The sequence below is a fragment of the Myotis daubentonii genome, chromosome 2, assembly GCF_963259705.1.
Source record: "Myotis daubentonii chromosome 2, mMyoDau2.1, whole genome shotgun sequence".
Classification (NCBI taxonomy): Eukaryota; Metazoa; Chordata; class Mammalia; order Chiroptera; family Vespertilionidae; genus Myotis; species Myotis daubentonii.
In genome coordinates, this window is record NC_081841.1 from 30,661,765 (window position 1) to 30,684,420 (window position 22,656).

General features: G+C 39.6%; 1 protein-coding gene across 14 annotated transcripts in view; it reads left to right on the plus strand.

Annotated features, from left to right (window-relative positions):
* Positions 1 to 22,656, plus strand: part of PLEKHA5 (pleckstrin homology domain containing A5) — a 220,327-nt gene that overhangs the window by 110,542 nt on the left and 87,129 nt on the right. For 13 of the 14 annotated variants that reach the window (XM_059682325.1, XM_059682324.1, XM_059682329.1 and 10 more), the window contains exons 4-5: positions 18,593 to 18,676; positions 20,115 to 20,235. In XM_059682325.1, coding sequence (XP_059538308.1) covers positions 18,593 to 18,676; positions 20,115 to 20,235 — 205 coding nt within the window. Of the gene's footprint in view, positions 1 to 4,821; positions 4,969 to 18,592; positions 18,677 to 20,114; positions 20,236 to 22,656 lie in introns of those variants that run through there. The other variant, XM_059682319.1, reaches the window with a different exon arrangement.

Below are 22,656 nucleotides of genomic sequence, written 5' to 3' on the forward strand. Positions count from 1 at the left end.
TAGACACTGTATGGAAGAGATTGGTAGGAGAGCTATTTCTTAACCATTAAAAGAACTTCTACTTTGGATATTAGTGATGAATAAATTGCCACCAAAATAATGGAGACAAATTATTGGGTACTAGGTTGAGTCATTTGGACTACAGCCCGTTATGCAAAGTGAACACTGGGGAGCCAGGTCACCTAAATCAAGGTCAAGGGTGGTATTGTCAAGTGACCTACGAGTAAGAACGGAAAAATGATAGTTGTCACAACTGGTCCTCAGTCCCAGTCACAGACATATCTGAAGGATGCACTGAAACATTATTTTTGGCGACTACTTTGGAGGCCCTCCCCGGACTTCTCTTTCTGTGGCTTTTTAGTGAAGTACGATTCCTGCCTTTTAGCGTGGAGATACATGAAAAGAGAATAACGATTAATTGAGATTTAGGGTCACTGCCAATGTAAGGAGGTTTATTAGCTCCGGCGAAGGTGGAGCATCCATCCATGTCTGCCTCAGCTTCATTTCCTGAAATGTGATTTGGGCAGAGTTGAGAAAGCTAAACTGTCCATTGCTGGCATTTAGGAAAAGCAGGGAAGAATTTTTTAAGGCACTTGTGAGAACTGCCCTGTTGGTATGCATTTTTTTTTCTTAAATTAATAATTTCTCTGTTAATTGGACACCTTTTATAGGTGTAAATTTTAGATTGCATCTTAAATTTGTACTTGTACCGCTACTGCTGTCTCTAACTGAAATTTCTTGAAATAGTCAGGTCAGCTGTCATTTACTTTGCTAATAAGCATTTTCCAGATTTCCCCCAGGCATTGTGCCTCTTCCTCTTCTGTGCTGCACAAATCGGGTTATGTTATAATGATCTGTTTACAGCTCTCTCTTCCCTAATAAACTGTCAGTTCCAGGCTGTTATGGCCTTGAGAGGAGAGACCTTATCTGATTCCCCCTTTCATGCTCATTGCCTGACCGCTCTGTGTTCCCTGTGGGAGTCCAGTGTTCAGTGGGTGGGTGAGGAAGGGGCCTGTGCCTCCCAGGTCCTAGAGAAATAGTGCAGAGCGCTGGTAACTTCATAAACCAGACACTTGGGCAACTTTTTAGTCCTCAGTATCTCTGGTAGTCTCTTACAGTCTCTTGACAGATCTCTGCTGCTTCATTATTATTGTTTTTCTCCTGACAGCAATATACAGAGCCACCTTACCACTGTGTGATTCTGCAAACATACTATGCTGCAATTATATTACAGAAATGTCTGCTTTTCCATGAGATAATTACACAGCATGTGAAACAATGAATACACCCAAACCAGATCTGCAAGAATAATAACTCTCCTGGTGGTGAAAGCAGTTGAAGGCTATTACATAACAGAGGTCAAATTGATTTGGGGGTGTGGATAATAAGCTTCCTACATTTTAACCATCATATATTCTTTTTGTAGGTTGTTAGGTCATTTGAAAGGGGCACTGTCCTATGCTTTTAGAACTGTGGAAAGGTTGTTTTGTTCTGTTGATGTTTTCAAGAGTGGGTTTTGTTTTTTTAGTGAGAGACGGTGAAACTGAACACAGCTGAGACTAGCCAAACCTTCACTTTGGGGAAAGATCATGAATCACTACTTTTCTAAAACATATGCAAACCCTTCTGATTATAGCAAACCATGTTGGCTTGCCCGTCTATGTTTCAAACTACATGATGAAACAATTTCGTTTTTTTCAGCTTGAGGTGCTATTTTAAATCTTTGTTATAGCAGTATCATATGAAAGGAGTGTTTTAACACTGGTTAAATTAGTTGCATGGCAGATTTAGTTGTGAGACAACTCACTTTGAGGTACCTGAACATTTTTACATTATTAGTATCGTAATCATTTTGGGTGAAGGGCATTAAATGCGGAAGAAATGTAGTTGGCTATTAAATATGAGTTAACATTTAATTAAACACATATGGTGGGCACTGTCCCAATTGCTTACATGGTTTTTCTCATATAATTCTCACCAAAATCCCATGAGGATTAAGTTATCTTTATTTCTCATATAAGGAAAGTGAGTCATGGAGAGACTAAGCAACTTGCCTGTGGTAAGGGGACTATTGAGAAGAGCTGGGCTTGAACTTAGGCCGTCAGACTAGAAGCTTTATCCTTGTGACCATGAAGCTGGACTGCCTCCTGTGAGAACAGATATATGGAGAAAGGCTTCACCTCACTTGCAATTAAAACACATAAACACAATTAGAATTGTGTGATGGCATACATTTTCTATTAGATTTGCAAAGAAAGATAATGATCAATGCCTAGTATATGGGGAAATGGGAATCAAATCTAGAGGACAAAGCATTTAAATGTGGAAAACACACACATGCTTTGACCTGTTAATCCCACTTCTAAGAATTATCTTACACAGCTAAACACACAAAGCACAGGTATGTCTGGACAGTTATATACATGTAGTATTGTTCATATTAACAAAAAATTTAAAATTAAAGATGTGGCGGTAAACAGGTTTAGATTGTTGTGATTGGCAGTGATCATAAAAGGAAAAGTTAGGCCCTAGCCGGTTTGGCTCAGTGGATAGAGTATCAGCCCGTGGACTGAAGGGTCCCGGGTTCGATTCTGGTCAAGGGCACATACCTCGGTTGCAGGCTTGATTCCCGGCCCCAGTTGGGGTGGGTAGGAGGCAACCAATCAATGTGTCTCTCCCCCTTCCACTCTCTATAAAAATCAATGGAAAAATTTCCTCAGACGAGGTTAACAGTAAAAATCCTATCTAATAAAAGAGAAACATGCAAACTGACCATACCTCCAACATGCTTCCCATTGGCTAATCAGGGTGATATGCAAATTAACTGCCAACCAAGATGGCGGCCGGCAGCCAGGCAGCTGAAGCTAACAGGAGGCTTGCTTGCTCCAGTGATGGAGGGAGCCAAGGTTCCCCACCTGCTGCTGCCGGTCTCTGAGCTGCACTCTAAGCAACTATGTTGCAATTATAGAAGCTAAACAAACCCCAGAAACCTGCTTTCAGCCAGCCGGGCCTCAGAGCTGGAGCTGCAACAGTGTTTCAATTATAGAAGCCAAACAAACCCAGATACCTGCTTTCAGCAGCCGAGGTCTCAGAGCAGGAGCCAAGCCTCAGAGCTAAAGCCGGCTCTCAGTTCCAGTGACAGCCATAGAAGGTAAATAAATCCCAGAATAAAAAAAAAGAAAGAAAAAAAGGAGAGGTTGGGAGCTTCAGTCACCCACCAACCTGAAAACGGCCCTCAGCCCCTCACCCAGACTGGCCAGGCACCCCAGTGGGGACCCCCACCCTGATCCGGGACACCCTTCAGGGCAAACCAGCCGGCCCCCACCCGTGCACCAGGCCTCTATCCTATATAGTAAAAAGGTAGCCGAAACCGGTTTGGCTCAGTGGATAGAGCATCGGCCTGCGGACTGAAGGGTCCCAGGTTCGAGTCCGGTCAAGGGCATGTGCCTGGGTTGCAGACACATCCCCAGTGGGAGATGTGCAGGGGGCAGTTGTTCGATGTTTCTCTCTCATCGATGTTTCTGACTCTCTATCTCTCTCCCTTCCTCTCTGTAAAAAATCAATATAATATATTAAAAAAAAAAGGGTAATATGCAAACAGACCCTAACAGCAGAAGGACTGGGAATGACTGGTCACTATGACACACACTGACCACCAGGGGGCAGACGCACAATGCAGGAGCTGCCCTCTGGTGGTCAGGGCGCTCTCACATGGGAGGAGCTCTGCTCAGCCACAAGCCAGGCTGATGGCTGCCAGTACAACGGTGGTGGTGGGAGCCTCTCCTGCCTCCTCAGCAGTGCTAAGGATATCCGACTGCAGTTTAGGCCTGTTCCCCGCTGGCAAGTGGACATCCCCCGAGGGCTGCCGGGCTGCCAGAGGGATGTCTGATTGCCATCTTAGGCCCAATTCCCCGGGGAGCGGGCCTAAGCCAGCAGGTGGTCATCCCCTGAGGGGTCTAAGACTGTGAGAGGGCACAGGCCAGGCTGAGGAACCACCCCCTTCCCCCCTAGTGCACAAATTTTTGTGCACCGGGCCTCTAGTAATAATAATAAAAGGAAAAGTTAGGAACATAATTACTGACATGGAAAACTATTCATGACATTGTTGAATGAAAAAAGTAGGTTGTAAAACAACATATGTGGTTTGATTTTCCTATGTTGAATATATATGTGATTATATATACAAACTATAGTCTAAAAGAATGCACCAATGCTAACAGCTGTTATCTTTACTGCTAGACAGTATAACTTAGTGATCAAAGATATGGCTGGTGGAGAGCCTTATTAGTAGAATTTTTGAAATAAGTATACAGTGGGGCCTTGACTTACGAGTTTAATTCGTTCTGAGACCGAGCTCGTTAAGGAGCTCGTTAACTCAAATTACTCTATCAACTCAATGCAAAAAATCGGCTGAGAGACAGCTGGTATCTCAAAAAACTCGTTCGTCGGGACACTCGTAAGTCAAGGCCCCTCTGTGTATCAGTTTTGGAAACAATAACAACATATTTTTAAAGGAGTCCTTTAAGTTGGTATGTTTACAGTTTTAATAGGAAATACACATTTTTTGAACTCAGTTTAAAGTTTCTCGCTGAAGGTTTTCGTCAAGAGCGCTTTGCAGACCTGGATGCTGATAGCTCCCCTCTGCTGTCTGCCAGCTGTAAGGGAATTGAAGTTGCATTTTTCTGTTAGGGCTGGAAAGCATGCATAATCACATCAAATTCTTCTTGACGAAGCTGCCTTAATTTGCGGCTGCAGTGACATGTGAGGGTGTGACGTCAGTCTGGTGTCAGCCTCGCAGAGTGGCAGGCCTGCCTGACAGCCACAGTGCGATTCCCAAGTGCTTAGTCCCCCCAGTGCTCATTTGGGAGAAGCTCAAAGACAAAGGAGCTGAGTCTGTCTTTTTTGTTCCAGTAGCCTTTTTGTCTGTAGTTGGATGTCTGTTTACGAATGTGAGTTTGATGAAGGCTGGTGAGTAGTTCTTGTTACTTTTATATATAAATAGCTAATGGCTAAGTGAGCAGCAGTCCTCTTTTTTTCTCAGCTAATGATCCTGTGGCAAATAATCTTTGCAGCCCCAGTGCCAGGCACAGTGCCTCCTGCAAAGGGTTTGCATTTTATAAATGTTTCTAGAACTGAAGTATTACATTGGTGTAGAAATGTAATGCGTATTTAAGTTTTCAAATGACTTGGGCATTTTAAGATGTAATCTTCTTAGTCTCTCCTTACCTTTAAACTACATAAATGCATGGTAGTTGCAAATTGCTTTAAAGCCTAAAAATTTTCATTTAAAAATTTTAATTTATCCTGTTTCTTTAACTTGTTAATTTTTTTATTTTCATAAAGAGAACCTTATGTGAATGATTCTCAGGTTCCTATGCAGATGCTAATAATATCATTATATCATGCTTTCATTTAAAAGTGTATTAACATTAGTCTAAACTATTTAACATTTTGTTGAAGCTGCTGATATTTATTTGATTCTTTAATTATTTGGGCTGTTTCAGTAAGGTGATTCAAAATAGGAATCCTCATTAATCTAAAATTTAAGAGCAATATAATGACAGGAGATTATTACAGATAATATTTTGGCATTTAAAGAAATTAAGGAAGTTATTATTACTATTGATTGTAAAGACTGGGTAACATTCCTTTAAAGATTTATTTCTTAACAATATTCAGTCATGTCTCTTTGAATTGCACTATTGTAAATTTATTTAGTTGTTTTTTAAAGCATTCGTTTAACAAGTAGGTTATTGAGTAAGATTTTTTCATGTAGCTGTTTGCTCATTACTTTTTTTCTCCATTTTGAGTGGATGAATGATATTATTTTAATTTCATACTATTTATATGATACAAACTGAAGCCTTTAAAGTTTTTTACATTTTGCCATTTTAGATTCAGTAGCAGCCGTGTGATTTCAAGGTCCTTTAGAGGAAATTTCAAACAAAGTTTTCTCTTAAAGAACAGGCACTTTTGCTTTTTAAGTCTAGTTGAGGAAAAAACAATAGGAAATTCTTAATAAATATATTAAATATTTTCAGATCAGTTTTCTGAAGCAATTAAAGAATAAGATTTGTTATACATATTTTGTATATGAATAAGATGGTTAGGTGTTGAAAATGATCTAAATCCGCGTTTTATATGTGAATGTGCAAAAATAGCACATTTGAGGAATTTGGCAGTAACTGCCTCCTATTATGATTCTTAGTACATTATACTATTTCTATATTTAGAAGCATAAGAAATAGAGAAGTAGGGTTTCAAGTACATTTTATTTGATTCGACGGCCTTAATTCAAGATCCACATTTTTTTCCCTTAGGTTGCAGAATTTTCAGCTCCCAGCTGAAAATTGTGCCCAAAGCTAGAATATTTAAGTATATGGAGAACTCATGCATATTTTTATTCCCTTTAAAAATTTATCTTGAATCCACTTAAAATATTTTATCATGGTTTTAAAATAGCTTATATTTTAAACTTAGTAAGTTATATAGTAATGATGAGTTGGAATACATCGCTGAACATTTTAAACAAGGATGTTTTTGAGACATTATGGCATCAGAAGTCACTGGCCTAAAAACCAGTAAAGTTCAAGTGAGGAGAAGCTACTTAAAACTTTTTTGTATGGACAGGAAATTAAATCTGACAAAACAAAACAAAACAAACAAAAAACAAGGGGATGAGCTGAGCTGCAAGGGGAATAACCTGAAATTGACATAAAGGTTTTACTGAGGACTAAGGCAGTCGAGGATAAAGTGCTTGTCTGTTTTCTGATGAATAAAGTATGCTTTGAGGAACCCTTCCCACCAACCCTGAAGCCGGATGGGAAAGTATAATTGTGCTATTTATTCTTTAAGTTTGGAATTTAGGTTAATAAATTCAGATGAAGTAGTGTTCTTTAAGCTGCATATAGTCTTGAACTGTATTTTTGTTTCCTAGTGGTGGACAGCACAAAACCTTGTGTATATTAGCTGCTTAGTAAATATTTGAGCATAAATAAATGAATTGATGAAGCAAATAAAATGAATGAGGAGAATATCTTGATCTTTGTATTATAAGGATTCATCTTCACTGTGCTGGTGAAAACCTCTTAGTTACCTAACCAAGTAATAGCACGCCATGGCCTCGTCCTCGGCTAGGCAATGTGTCTCTGGGGTACAATACTGCCTTCACAGTGTACTGCCGTGGACATTGGATTTCATTGCTGGCTCTGCTCGCTGTGTCTTTGCTATAGAAACTGGGTCTGACCCTGCTATTCTGGGTCAGAGTTCTGTCTCACTCTGCCTTTTCTGTAAGTGAGGAATTTCTCAGTGCTTGGGGATAATTATTTGCTGACTAAACTGAGCCTTAACTAAGTGCCATGTGCGTCACATAAGTACATTAGCATTAGGACCTTTTGAGAGTTAAAAAAAAAAATTTATATTATTTTTATATCATTTTGAAATTGAAATGACAGGAGTGGAGCAAATGCATTGATTCAGAACTTAAATTACAAACTTTGTATACATAAGTCTATTGTTACTCAAAGCCTAGCACTCAGGTGGATAACAATTATGATACTACATTTTGTTCGTAACTAGCACGGTGTTAACTGAATTTTTCTTATGTTACTTCCAAAAATTATTTAAAATCTATTATCAAGTGTTTAGTTTTTTAGATTCTAAATGTGTATGTAGATTTTGTTTAAGAAGGTGGTGGGTTTGTTTGTTTGTTTTTCATGAGATTTCAAAATTATAAATAACCAAAAACTAAAACAGATAGATTTGTATATGAGCCTCATATTTTGACATTTTTATTTTCTATCTGTATTGTTTCTAGTCTGCAATAATGCTTTCAGCTTTGGACTTGCAACATCACCTCAAATTGATATTTTCCCACTGGGAAAAGCAATATTTTCAGTTTCTGTTGGGCGCTTTTATAAAACCCATGCTTTACATTTGTGGTTATTTGTACTTAAATTTTTGTGCCTATAATCAGGGAAATGAGTACCATTGGTAAATATGTTGTGATAATTTTGTCTGAGCAGCGAAGAGTGGAAGATGATTGAGAAGCCGTAGAGAACAGGAAGATAGAAAAGAGATAGTGGATTTAAAACGGAATTAGAGTCAGGAAAGGTTTCATTGCCGCACTTCAGATAGACGTAGACATGGGCTGATGCTTGGCAGTGACATGGGAGGAGGAGAGGAGAGGAGAGGCACAGCAAGGGAGGCTCATGTTCGCGGTCTGCGCAAGAGGGGAAGGGCCTCTAAGGAAAGCTTGGTGTTGTTTTGTTTTGTTTTACCACTGAGCAGAAAATGGGAGAAGATGTAGGGCAGAACCGAAAAGTCTTGTTGGCTGTGATGAGGGTCAGGGAAGGGGCAGCATTTGAAAGGTGAGGATCCGAAAAGGATGCCGCTCAGGCCTTGGACGACGTTGTGGATGCTGTGAGCCCAGTGTACCCATGTGTAAAGCGAAGATAGGAATGCCTCAGAGGGTCTGTATGAGGGCTCATTGTCAAGTTTCAAGTACAGTGTGTGACACAACTGAGGGTGTGAGCAGCATGGGGAGTGATGCCCAAGTGGTAATTATTATTAAGGTGATGATTTTAGAATTGAATGCTGGGAGGGAGGCTCCATCAGTGAGGTGCTCCCACCTGAGTTTCCCTCACAAAATCTGAGATGATCCATTTTCTAAATGATGAGAGGAGAGAGGGTAGAAGATAATGGGTTAAGGCCTTAAGGAGAATTTGTAGATGGTGGATAAATGAATCACTGAGGTTTGGGCAGGATGTCTGGAAGCAGTTAATTCTAAGTTAAAGGCAAGTGGCATTTAGAACTAAATGCGGGGAAAGGACATATGCACTTTTCATGTTTTGCAAAAAAAAAAAAAAAAAAAATACAATCTTGTAGATTTCTAACTTGGTGGTTGCTTCTTCACATAACCAAGGCTCAAGAATTCAGTTTCTCAAAAAAAAAAAGGCAGGGCGCTCTTAGTGTTTTTCTTTTGTTCTTAAAACATTGCCTTTAATTGTCGGCACAACTTTTCATGCTATCATATTTTCAGTTTAAAAATAACTTGCAAGAATGGTCATTGTGGTCGTCAGATTTCAGCATAACAGTTTTCTCCTTTTTATTAAAAAATGAAAATAGTTATCTGTATAAAACATTAATAAATTTTACATTTAACGGTATTATTAAAAGTTACTTGGTCCAACTGGTGTGGCTCAGTGGTTGAGTGTTGACCTATGAACCAAGAGGTCACAGTTCAATTTCCAGTCAGGGCACATGCCCCGGTTGTGGGCTCCGTCTCCAGTGTGGGGCTTGTAGGAGGCAGCTGATCAGTGATTCTCTCTCATCATTTATGTTTCTCTCTCTCTCTCTCTCTCTCTCTCTCTCTCTCTCTCTCTCTCTCTCTCTCCCTCCCTCCCTCCCTCCCTCCCTCCCTCCTACCTTCCCTCCCTCCCTCTCCCTTTCTTTTTAAAAATCAATATATTTTTTTAGAGTTACTTGGACTACCATAAAGCCAGTTGACTGATTTAATAACTAAGTCACTGCTACAAATAAGGCTTTTTGTGTTGTTGGTTTTTGTTGTTGTTGTTTCTTACCTAATTTGAGACTGTTTGAGTCTCAGAGTGATAAGGCTTTATGATTTCAATTGATAAAAGCTATTCAACTTTAAAACAAGCTGGAGAGTATAATTGAGAGTATAATAAAACCAAGTCTAAACTGAGAATATACAATACTTTTTTTGGTTTGAGTGTAAGGGTACTGAAATCAAGAGTTGTAACTACACATGTGAACTGTTGGCTCTATAATTTTCTACCTAAATTTGAGAAATACAATAGCTTCCATAGTGCCACATCTCTTTTGCCTTGTTCCAACCTGACAACATTGTGGATATGACTGCTTTTATGGGTTGGGTCCTTGTAGAAGTCCAAGTCATGATACTGGCTTCATTCCCAGGGTTGCCAGAAGAATTGCCAAACCACTATGATATTCTATGTTTCTTTTACTAAATTAAGTCCTCTTTCTTTCTCATGAGAAATACATGATTCAGAGCAAAGCATGCAAATGGTTTGCATTTGAGTTTAATAAGAGGCAACCACAATTTCTTCTGTGGGACAGACAGCGTTTGTAAAATACGTATTTTTTTATGCATAGTGGATAAATTTTCAACCTCATTGCTATGGTTGCACATACAAAACACTACCTAATAAAGCTTGCTTTGTCTAACATACCACTCAGAAGAATTATATTGGTTCTTATTGACAATACATTAATAGCAATTTCAATATTTATTTCTTAAATTAGAAAAGAGAATGAATTTTGTAGCAAAACAGTAACTGAAGTTACCCCTAAAATAAAGGTGTTTTTAATACACACACACACAGGCACGCACACATGCACACACACACACACAAATACAAATACTCTCACAGGAGAGAACTGCTAAGAAGTTGCCAGGACATAGTTATTGATTGGCCAAAACATTTTTTTAAGACATTTTCTGAGAGTGGAAATAAAACCTCAAGAGTTCTTGGACTTTCTGTAAAATCGCCCTTTTTACCTTTCCAAAGCTTCTCAAAGGAAAAAATTTATAAACCCATTTTTTTTTCTTTTAAAGAATGGCGAAATCTAGTTTTGAATATTCTAGTGTAAGTGTTTTCTTGGAACATATGTGTGTTGCCCTCTCTATGAAAAATGAAGTGTTTCCTTTGCAATGAGCCTGTCCCTTCCCAACTTTTTCTTGCTGGTATAATAGAAACTTATTTTATTCACGCTCCTCTAGAAGGGCAGCAAGCAAAGTTGAGACTCTTGATTGACCTAAGTTCACTTACCATTGATTTGATTAGGCATAGACTCATACATCTGGCTAGTGACATTCTAGGAAAAGATGGCCAGGGAGATTTGGGGAAACTTTTTTGAAAATGTATATGTAAAGAGAAACTTTTCATTTTGCCCTCGGACCTTGTGGTCTGCCCATGATATTTTGGACCGAAGCAGCCAGTTTGCGACGACTGTGAGGGTGCCTAGCTAAATAAGACAGGCCAATCAGTGCTACTATATGACATGCTTATAAATAATCATATCTCCTTGAAGTCGTAATGTTGTTATTTTTTAAGTCAGGCATAGCTCCTTTCTCTGCTTGTTTCAAAGAATATGATATGTACTAATCGGTATAGCATTGCTCTCATTTTTTCATTGTAATTCAGTACCATACTTATTTTTGCAAAAATTATATAAATCTTAATGTTTTAAAGAACTTCTTATAGGGTATATTACCTATATGATTTATGGTTTCTTGCAGTGAATAAAGGTTGCACAGTTTTGGGCCTATTGTTGGATAGCAGGAGTTTTTAAACCACATATTATAAGTCCGCCCATTGTTAATTGTATTGAATACTTTCATTTTTTTCCCTAGAGTAGTTTGAAAGAGCACTTAAGAATGAAATAGTTACTTAAGTATCACTGACTTTTATCATTTTACTAGAAATTTAAAACACCATATATTATTGAGCAAGTGCTTTTTCCTCTCATCATTTTATTGGGGTTTATGTTTGAAATGTGCATTGTGTGCATTTTATGCACCTACTGGGGGCGGGGTCTTTCCTTTCTATAGAGATGTCATTGTCATTCTCCTCTATAAGCCTTCTGCTGAGGGTGGATGTGGACTAAACAATAACAAAAGGTTGTCTCACTCCAAGGACCCTGGAAGGGACACAAATACTGGCCTCCCCTACCTTCAGAGCGCTGCCATGCAATTTATTTATTATATAAAAGCACCTGCTACTAGAATTGCAGTAACTTGCTGTTTCCATAAATAGGTTATAGGAACTCTGTAGTTGATCAGCTTTCCCTTTTTATGTAGGCTACCAGAAAGCTCAGAACTGCTTCAAAGTAGCACAGCTTAGCTTTGCTTTTCGGTAGTTACCTATGTGATTTACTGTTTGATTCACACACATACACAATTTGAAAAGCCATTAGGTAGACTAATGAACTTCTCTCACTGATAAACATGTCCCTTTTTAATTTGTTGTGTATGCAATTTGATAGAAATATATATACCAGTTTATACGCAACTGATTTATTCATCTTAAGGTCCTTTAGAACCAAATTATTATTGAATGAAATAGTTCCATAGAGGCTTTAAATAAGCAGGTCTTTCCTTTGATCTTCTAGTTATAGCAAATGATTAAATGTCTGGGAGTAAATAGTGAAGAGGGCATGATGCCAGAGAGCAAGCAATTTGTGTTGCTGTTTGTCAGTCTCTTGATGTCTTTTCTAAAACTGGCATTGATTTCATCCTTTTACCAGTATTGAAAAAAAATCCACATTATTAACTGGTACACCTGGTATCTGGGCCTTTGCTGCAGCATGATCCTCAGACTGAGCTAGTGAATATGACCTATTTCCTTCAGACCTGAACTCCCTGGAAGAGCTGAGTCCTTTTTTTTAAGTGTTGTCACTATTTAAGAACCTGCTCACGTACTGCATTTGTTAGCATAAAAACATGATCCCTCCGGAGCTTTTATATGGGAACTAGAGGCCCGGTGCACAAATTCGTGCACGGGTGGGGTCCCTCAGCGTGGCCTGCGGGGACTGGGCTGAAACCAGCAGTCCAGCGCCGCCTGCCGCTCCCGCTCATCCCAGCCATGCTGCGGCCTTCCCAGTTGTGACATTCACAACTATTGCCAGATATTTCCAAATGTCAGGACGCCCAGTCAGTCCTGATCGGGAGAGGCTTGCGCTGCCACAGCAGTGTTTGCCAGCCATGAACCCTGCGTCTGGTGCCCGTCCCGAGGGGGATGATGGGAGCTAAAAAGCGATCGGCCCTCTGGGTGGGATGGTGGGATGCCCTTGCCGGCCCAGGATCCAGATCCAGATCCAGCCCGTTGATGTTCGCGCGGGTAGTCGGGAGCCACCTGGCAGCCGCTTTTATATCATTTCTTCCTTGCGGAGCGTCTAGGGAGGGGAAGCGGCCGTGGGGCCCGAGGGATCGTGCAGGCAGCGCAGGTCTGTCGGTGCCTGGCCCCTTCTCCAGAGATTGGACATGCAGGACTACTGAGGGAATGAGTGGCTGCCGCTGGGCTGGTGGGCTGCCGGGACAGGTCAGTCAGTTGAGTGGTGCTCCCACTGTGGGAGTGCACTGACCACCAGGGGGCAGCTCCAGCATCGAGCGTCTGCCCCCTGGTGGTCAGTGTGCGTTATTGCAGCCGGTCGACCAGTTGTTCTGTCGTTCGATTACTTAGGCTTTTGTATATATGGATTACTTTTCTTTATCCTTTTGACATATTAGGGGCAGGTATTTTTACCAGAAGCATGAAAATCAGGAGAGACCGCATCTTTATTCTTTTCCTGTATATATTGAGTAGAGTGGAATAGCGTGAGTTTTAAACAATTACTTGGGCAAGTGCTAATTTAAACTGCTTTAAACAGTTAACGAGCAGTAATCCAATGACAACGACATAAGATGATTGCCCTGTAGTTGATAATAAAAGTAAATAATGATCGAGGACTTGTGTTCCAGGGCACGTTTATACTGTTCACTCTAAATCCTCATGAATATCTGCACTAGAACGTGGGGGCAAGGAATTTTGTTTGTTTTGTTCACTCCTATCTCCAGTACCTGAGGCAATTCTGAAAATCTTAACAGTAGCCAGGATACAGGTTGTTGGTTATTAAATTGAGGAAATTGAGGTATAGAGAGATAAAATAACTTGCCTAAGATCACCACATAGCTAGTAAGTGGAGGTGCCAGGATCTGACTCCAGAACCTGTACTCTCAACTGCCATTATTTCCTGCAGCCTCTGTTGTCTCTAGAGAAATAGTGCAGGTGGCTTACTCATTACAGTTCATCATTAGAAGGCTGTGAAAGCCTGGTGCAGGGTTTTCCAGCATCAGCCCTAGTTCGACCTGGCTACTACTCTCATGTCGAAAACTTCCCTGTTCATTGTAAGGTGGTTAGCAGCTCCCTGGCTTCTACCCATTATACCAGTAGTAACTTCCCAGTTGTGACATTCGGCACTATTGCCAGATATTTCCAAGTGTCTCCTGAGAGATGAAATCACTCCTCGTTGGGAACTACGGATCTAAACCTATGTATTAAAATTTCACGGACAGACAGATGTCTGGAAGGAAAAGTAGCTGAACACCTAGGGTTATGTTTAGAAAAGTTTGGACTTCTTGGTGTGCCACAGTGAGTTCAGAGACAAGATGGGAATTAGTTTGACCTGAGTTTCATACCTTCTTTGTAAGTACATATTCCTCTGGAAACACAAATTTATGTAAAGCCGTATCTCCCAGTGTTTCCTTTTCATTTATGAAGCGTAAAAATCCCTGGCAAGGATTTTAAATCTGACACCTTGTCTAGCAAAGACTCAAATGTATTTTCTAATAGCATGGAGAGGCATGTTCCTTCTTAGCGTAGTAGCACAGTCAGTTTTGCAATAACACAACACATATGTTCCTAAAAATCACCCCACTGTGCAACATTGGGCAATGAAAAGCATGGGACTCCGGTTAAAAATGGGTTTCAGAGCATACCACTCAAAATGTTCATTAGTCACACATACAAATAAACACAGGAACCTAATAAAAGTGGTGGCACCGTTTCACACACGTTAAATGGATAGGACATACAAAAACACTGCAATTACACTTTGCCTTGAAAAAGACCTGCCGTTTGCTTGTGGACATGGACATGGCCAGGGCCTCCGCTTGTGAGTTATTGGGAAGTGTTGGAAGTAGGGATGCATGGAATTAGCAGAAAGGTGTATCCCGTGTGGATGAGTGTGCTTCATAAAACAGGCAGTGACCTCAAGTCGCTGGAAATGGTTGAGGTTGTGCAGCTGTGTGATGTGTGTGCACCCGTGTGGCTGGGATTCTGTTGGCTGCAGTTTTCTGCATTCTCCCGGAGTGGCCCGCAGACAGGTTCACGCGCAAACAAAGAAGGAATGTATGTGATGCTCAGATTGTTCCCTAGTAGACGAATCACACTGGGACACACTGCTGCACAAGCCTTAGAGTGAAACTGATGGCACTCCTGATCTGAATTTTGAGGCCCTTCAAAAACAGCCTACCACAACCAAACTTGTGACTACAAAAAGAATGGCAAGTTTAGGCTGATGGAAAACATATGCTTTGTAAATAACGGAGGGGACAAACTTTGGTTGAATTGAGGAAAGGCCGGGAATCATTCTTTGTGTTCCCTGCCAGCCCTCATGGTCCTGAGCAGGCAGCCACTCCTCCTTTGTGCAGGGACAGTGGTCATGACTGGGTACTTACCAGTAATAGTGGGCCAGCCAACTCTCTCAGGGCCCTGTGGCTATACATATTAAAGAGTTAGTGTATTAGGTATTAAAAAAATTTATACATTAACAGGTGCCCTTTTTTAAATATTTTTTATTGATATTTTTACAGAGAGGAAGGGAGAGGGATAGAGAGTTAGAAACATCGATGAGAGAGAAACATTGATCAGCTGCCTCCTGCCCACCCCCTACTGGGGATATGCCCACAATCGAGGTACATGCCCTTGACCGAAATCAAACCTGGGACCCTTCGGTCTTCAGGCCGACGCTCTATCCACTGAGCCAAACCGGTCAGGGCTAACAGGTGCCCTTTTTTGGGGGACGGGAGGGTGGAGATTTTTTTCCGCAGACTCACTTGGATTTTATTTACATTGATTTTTTTTATTGGCTGTCAGTATTTAACTCATTTTCAGTTTCTGTGAATGATTTAGAAATTATGTTTATACTTTGGTATTGTGCGTAAAAATGCAACGTACTATAGAAATCAAGTGTAAATGCCATTATAATAAGAAGGAATAGTTTTCAAATTTTAAAATATTTTTAATTAAATTTTGATAAAATTAGAAAATACTACTCTGGCTTTTCTGTTTACTCTGGTTTTTCTATTTAGAAGTATGTTTTACAGGAGATGGCAATTTTTTTATTCTAATTGCCTATAAAATCTTGTTCTTCTGACTTTGAATTTTATAGAAACCTCTAGTAATCTTGACTAACTATTACTTAAAATATATCATTGTACAGATTTTTGGGATTTAACATTTTAGAAAATGCACTACATTTGTGTGTGTGTGTGTGTGTGTGTGTGTGTGTGTGTGTGTGTGTTCGTTTTAATTAGTAACCAAGACCCAGATTTTAGGAATATTGTATAAGTCAGAACAAATGAGTAAACATTTCAGAAAACTTCTTTGTTTACTATGTTTTAGCAATTAGATAAATATATTAGGAAAGATTATTTTGTTTATTAAAAACAATAAAAGACCTCAGAGTGTTCTTAGAGATTTTATATGAATTATGTTAATTTAATACAAGAACATTAAGTAGTAGAAGAAGAATGTAAAAGTACTCATATTTGATGTTGGTTTTAGTCACTGGTCTTTTAACTAAGATGAAATATTAAGATTTTTATTTAATTTTACTTTAAAATGAGATGATAAAAATGTCAATTTAATTGAAATAGTGCCACTTTTAGGGAAGAGACTGTTTGGGCTCTGTTTTACTCATTCTTTATTTAGATTTCTTCATTGTCCTACACCTTGTCTAATGGTTACTTAAATCTATTTAGTGTTCAGGAAGTCATTGTAGTCTCTTAGCCCAATAATTACTCCAGAGCCATATTGTTATGATTTAGAGCCTCTAGAATATTAGGCTGAGTCTACTGTATCCCTCCCAGGTAATATGACATAGCATGGGAAAATGATGCAATATGGGGGGGGGGGGGCGGGGGCGGGGTTTGTTTTCTTTGTACAGTATTGGTTTTCAATAAAAAGAATTTTCATATTTCTGTTCTAACACTGAGCCAACTCTAGCTCTTTAATGCCCATTCCCAAGGAGAAGCTTTAAGGAAAAAATAGCTATTCTCCACTTTTCATCATTAGAGAATCTAATTTCTGTCACAGGTTTCTTTCCATGGTGTTTTATACTGTTTAAATATCAGAATTTATATACTTTGGCACATTCATAATGGTCATCACATTTGAGTACTTCGGTATTTTCCAATTATCTCCAGAGGCTATACTTTCTTTGTTTTTCCGTTACCAATTTATTGCTTATTACATAAATTTATTTCCACTATGGTACTTTTTTTAAATCAACAGGTAAGAGAGGCACGTGCTTATTTTTTATGTAATAAAAATACCACCCAAATAAATATCTAAAACCCACTAAATCTCAACACTTACTGGGTATGTTTGTATAAAGACAAACCACCACAAAAAATAAATAAATAAAACTGATATAGTAACATGCGCTTAGTGGACCAATTCACTGAAGAAATAATAGAAACTCATTATAGTCTACCAGTCATTCTACTATGGCAACTGTCAATGTGTAATTTTTAAAAAACTGTATCTGTACTTTTTCTTCTATATGGTTTTAGTTTTATTTAATGTCTAGAGTTTCAAGTACTGAGTTACCAGTAAAATATTAATGGCAGTTAGGATTTGGAAAAGGAACTTAAGTATCTAAAGTTTGCCAGAAAGTTTGTGGCTTGTGGTTGTAGAGTTCCCAAAATTCAGCACACATGTAATAATCTTTGAAGATTTAAAAGCAGTATTCAATATAACATTTTGAAGATTTTCTTCGTAATGAAAGTAAATCTTCTAAGTTAAAACATACCAATGTTAGGTTGTTTTGTGGCTAAAACCCAATGGAAAAAATGATAATTTTAACATGATGATATGTCTTCTATGTCAGTGTATATTGCATATTACTTTGGGCATCTAATATCTTTGGCTTAGCTAGATAAATAGTTGGGGATATTTTCTACTCTCATTTCAAGAAGATAGTAGAAGACCTCATCTTATCACTCAACCTTGAAAGAACAGTATTTCTTTTGCAAAGGTCTTACTCTCCAAAAAAAATAGTCATTCTTTAATTCACTTGATCTTAGCCAAAATGGTGAGAAGTGATGTCATCCCTTTAATTCAAAGCAAACTTTTTTTTCAGCACAGATAACAAGTAGATTTTTTCTTTGTTTCTGTTTTCACGTTTTATTTAGGGTTTTTATTTTCTCCTTCAGATTCCACCTTTCTATAGCATATTTTCCTCAAGTATCACAAAAAGCAATCCCATTACATTATTTATATAGCAATTCTTTTGTAAAACAAAAACACCATAAGTTACTGCTCTTCGAATGGTACTATTTGTTAATGTGCTGGTGCCCTTATAGTAGTACTGTTAATTTTTCCCCAAAATGTGAATTTTAGCATTAAGTGCTTAAATTGAGATACAAAGTAATGGAGGTGGGTAGATACTAGTACTTACTTTTGTGGCCTACCTGTCAAATGTAACATGCAGTGACTGTGGAAACAAATCAACTTTATTTATAAAATAGTGGGAAGAAAGAATTGGGGTCAGACTGGAGGGTTGAGCTTATCTGCATTGTAAAACTAAGTAGCATTTACATGTGTACACAGAGTGGATAGTAAAAAAGGTATATTTCAACAGCTATGGGTTTGAATTTCATCTTTTATTCACTGACTTCAATGTTTTAATATAGAAGTGGTTATTTTGCTATAAGAATATTAGAAAAATGTTTGTGATAACGAAAGTACATACATACATTTTCTCTGTTTCTCTTTTCTTTCAGCCATAATGAAAGGAAAGTGACCTGTAAACACCCAGTCACAGGACAACCATCACAGGACAATTGTATTTTTGTAGTGAATGAACAGTAAGTAAAGAGTTCGGTGGAATGCCTCTGTTCCAAATGGCATTAGCATTGAGATTGCTGTTACCCATATTTTACTTAATGCAGTACAATTTAACAGTTTTCTTATCTGGATATGTGCAGCCAAGTATAATAACAGAATGACATCTGTTTATTATATGTGGTATAGAAACATTACCAAAAAATGTTTTTATAAGGAATGAAATTTCAAAAGATGTTTTTCCAGTCGTTCAAAAAGAGGTATTTCAAGAGCTCAAGGTGTAAGGTCAGAAACTAAACTTGGTCAGACTGTTAAACTAATTTGAGCTCAGTTTTCTCATCATTAAATCAGAGATTGTGGTAATTACCATTTCTCAGGATTTTTATAAGCATCAAATGAAATATGTGTGGAAATATCTTATACTAGAAATCTATTCACAAATATTAGTTATTGATATCGCTGTTATTGTTTTCAATATTAATCAGCTAATCTTGTAACTAAATTTTTAAATTTCCAATTAGATGACCAATAGAGTATCTAATAATGCTTATCAAAATAAACATATTTACTTGCGTGGTGATTAGGAGAAGTATTATATGTAAAGTAGTTCTGACTCTAGGCAGCGGTTCTCAAACTGTGGGTCGCGAACAATGAAAATACATCCTGCATATCAGATATTTACATTACGATTCATAACAGTAGCAAAATTACAGTTATGAAGTAGCAATGAAAATAATTTTATTGCCGAAACCGGTTTGGCTCAGTGGATAGAGCGTCGGCCTGCGGACTGAAAGGTCCCAGGTTCGATTCCGGTCAAGGGCATGTACCTGGGTTGCGGGCATATCCCCAGTGGGAGATGTGCAGGAGGCAGCTGATCGATGTTTCTCTCTCATCGATGTTTCTGACTCTCTATCTCTCTCCCTTCCTCTCTGTAAAAAATCAATAAAATATATTTAAAAAAAAAAAAAAGAAAGAAAATAATTTTATGTTTGGGGGTCACCACAACATGAGGAACTGTATTAAAGGGTCGCAGCATTAGGAAGGTTGAGAACCACTGCCTAGAGCTTATTAAGTTCTACTTAGTATCCACCTTTTTTTTTTTTCTTTTTATATTGATTGGTCTAGTTTGACCAATCAATATATTTTATTGATTTTTTTTACAGAGAGGAAGGGAGAGGGATAGAGAGTTAGAAACATCAATGAGAGAGAAACATCGAACAGCTGCCTCCTGCACACTCCCTACTGGGGATGTGCCGGCAACCAAGGTACATGCCCTTGACCGGAATCGAACCTGGGACCCTTGAGTCCGCAGGCTGACGCTCTATCCACTGAGCCAAACCGGTTAGGGCTATCCACCTTTTCTGAGAAAGTAGGACTCCAGCATTGTTAACTCTAGGTAAGCTTTGTTGTAAAGCAGTTTAAATACTCAGCAAGTTCTAGCATTCTGACATATATTTTCAGGACTGTTCCAGCTATGACATCTGAAGACAAGAAGGAACGATCTATAAGTATGACAAACGAAGCTTCTAACTATAACATGACTTCAGATTACGCAGTATATCCAATGAGCCCTGTAGGCAGAGTAAGTTATTTTGCTTACTGTTAATTATTGATAGCTGGTATAATTGGTAGTCAGTATCTTACTATGACTCTCAGTAGATTTTATAATTACAGAATAATCATTTCATTTTTATTATTACATGAATCTAATTATATTCGCAGTAATTGACATAAGCAGTGGCTTGGAATATAAAGTAATAAGATTATGTTTTAATAATGCAATGGCTTACATTTTTAAAAATATTATAGAGTTCAGATTTTGAATAATTTTACAAATGTAATGGATGTTTGTGTGAAAGAATAGCAATTTATTGAATCAACGTAAGTTTTAAAGGTGAAGATTAATATGATGGCCTAGAAATTCCTATTAAGTATGCCTGGAGTGAGCAGTCTCACATTCTTTAAAAATGTAAATAATTTGTAATTCTTGTCTACACTAATCAAAGAGAAATGTGTAAATTGACCGTTACTTTTCGACACCCACCAGCCAATCAAGAGTGAGTATGCAAATTAGTGGAGCAAAGATGATGGCAGGAGCCAGCCAGAGCAGGCGGGAGGCTTGGGTTGCCCCCGGCGACGGAGGAAGCCAAGCTTCCCACCCACCCTGGCCGGCTGCCAAAGGAGGGGCTTGTGGGCGGCCGCCACAGAGCCAGCCTGAGTGCGCGTGAGGCTTGGGTCGTCCGGGCCAGCTGCCAAGGGAGGTGCCTGGAAACGGCCCTCAGCCCCTCACCCAGGCTGACCACAACCCCATGGAGTGAGGGTCCCCCTGGGGTGCCTGGCCAGCCTGCAAACAACCATCAGCCCCTCACCCAGGCTGGCCAGGCACCCCAGGGGGGACCCCCCACCCTGAAGGGGGTGTGGCCAGCCTGCAAACTGCCCCAGCCCCTCACCCAGGCTGACACCATCCCCAGTGGGGACCCCCACCCCAATGGGGGCATGGCTGGCCTGCAAAGCAGCACAGGCCCCTCGCCCAGGCTGCCCTGCCATCCAGGGAAACCCCCACCCTGATCCGGGACACCCTTCAGGGCAAACCAGCTGGCCCCCAGCCGTGCACCAGGCCTCTATCTATACTAATAAAAGGGTAATATGCTAATTAGACTGGGAGACCTTCCCGACAATCTTCTGGACCAAGCCATGGTGGTTGGGGCCAAGGTAGAGGCAGTTAGGGGCCAAGAGGGGAGGGCACTTGTGGGTGATCAGGCCAGGATAGGATGGCAGTTGTGGGTGATCAGGCCAGTGGGGGAGGGGGGGCGGCATTGGGGGTGATCAGGTCGGCGGGGGGATAGTTTGGGGTGAGCAAGCTGGCAGGGGGGGGCTCTGTTGGGGGTGAGCAGGCCATCAGTGGGGGTCAGTTGGGGGTGAGTAGGCCAGCAGGCAGAGTGGTTAGGGGCAATCAGGCAGGCAGGCAGGTGAGCGGTTAGGAGCCAGCAGTCCTGAATTGTGAGAGGGGTCCCAGATTGGAAAGGGTGCAGGCCAGGCTGACGGATTCCTCCCTCTCCCACCCCCCCCCCCCCACGCACGAATTTCGTGCACCAGTCCACTGGTATAATATAAAATGCTAGTAAGATAACTAAATATTATAATGCTTAATTAATAATTTTAATTAAAATCTAGAAAAATTGTAGGTGTATTAGGGTCCACCAAGTCATCGTCTAGAACAGCTGTGGGCAAACTATGGCCCGCGGGCCAGATCCAGCCCGTTTGAAATGAGTAAAACTAAAAAAAAAAAAAGACCATACCCTTTTATGTAATGATGTTTACTTTGAATTTATATTAGTTCACACAAACACTCCATCCATGCTTTTGTTCCGGCCCTCCGGTCCAGTTTAAGAACCCATTGTGGCCCTCGAGTCAAAAAGTTTGCCCACCCCTGGTCTAGAAAGAAAGTTGGATCTGTGCCTCGTACTTTACACCAAAAATTTTCCAAGTAGGTCAGGTATTGAAATGTTAAAACTATAAAAGCAGTACAGAAAACAATGAAAGATTTGTTTGTTTTGTTAGAGAGAGAGAGAGAGAAGGTCGCTGGTTTAATTTCAAGTCCCAGCACTTGCCCAGGTTTTGAATTCAATCCCCAATAGAGGGTGTGCAGGAGGCAGACAGTCAATGCTTCACTCTCACATTGATGTTTCTCTCTCCCTCCTTCTCTCTTCCCCTCTCTCTAAAAATCTATAAAAATATTAAAGAAAGAAAGAAAAGAACAAACTCAGAATGTGAATGGGCTTTCTAAAAATGATATAAAACTCAGAACTCAAATTGAGAGATTCGACCATAGAAAATTTTCATGCATGCATATATCTGCAATCCATGTAACAAAGAATAATTCCTTTATAATTAAAGAGATGCTATGAATCAGTAAGAAAAAGGCTTACAAACCCAGTTTTTAAATGGGCAAATATGTAAAATCACTTTACTGAAGGGGGGAAAATAGTTTTTTTCTTAAACA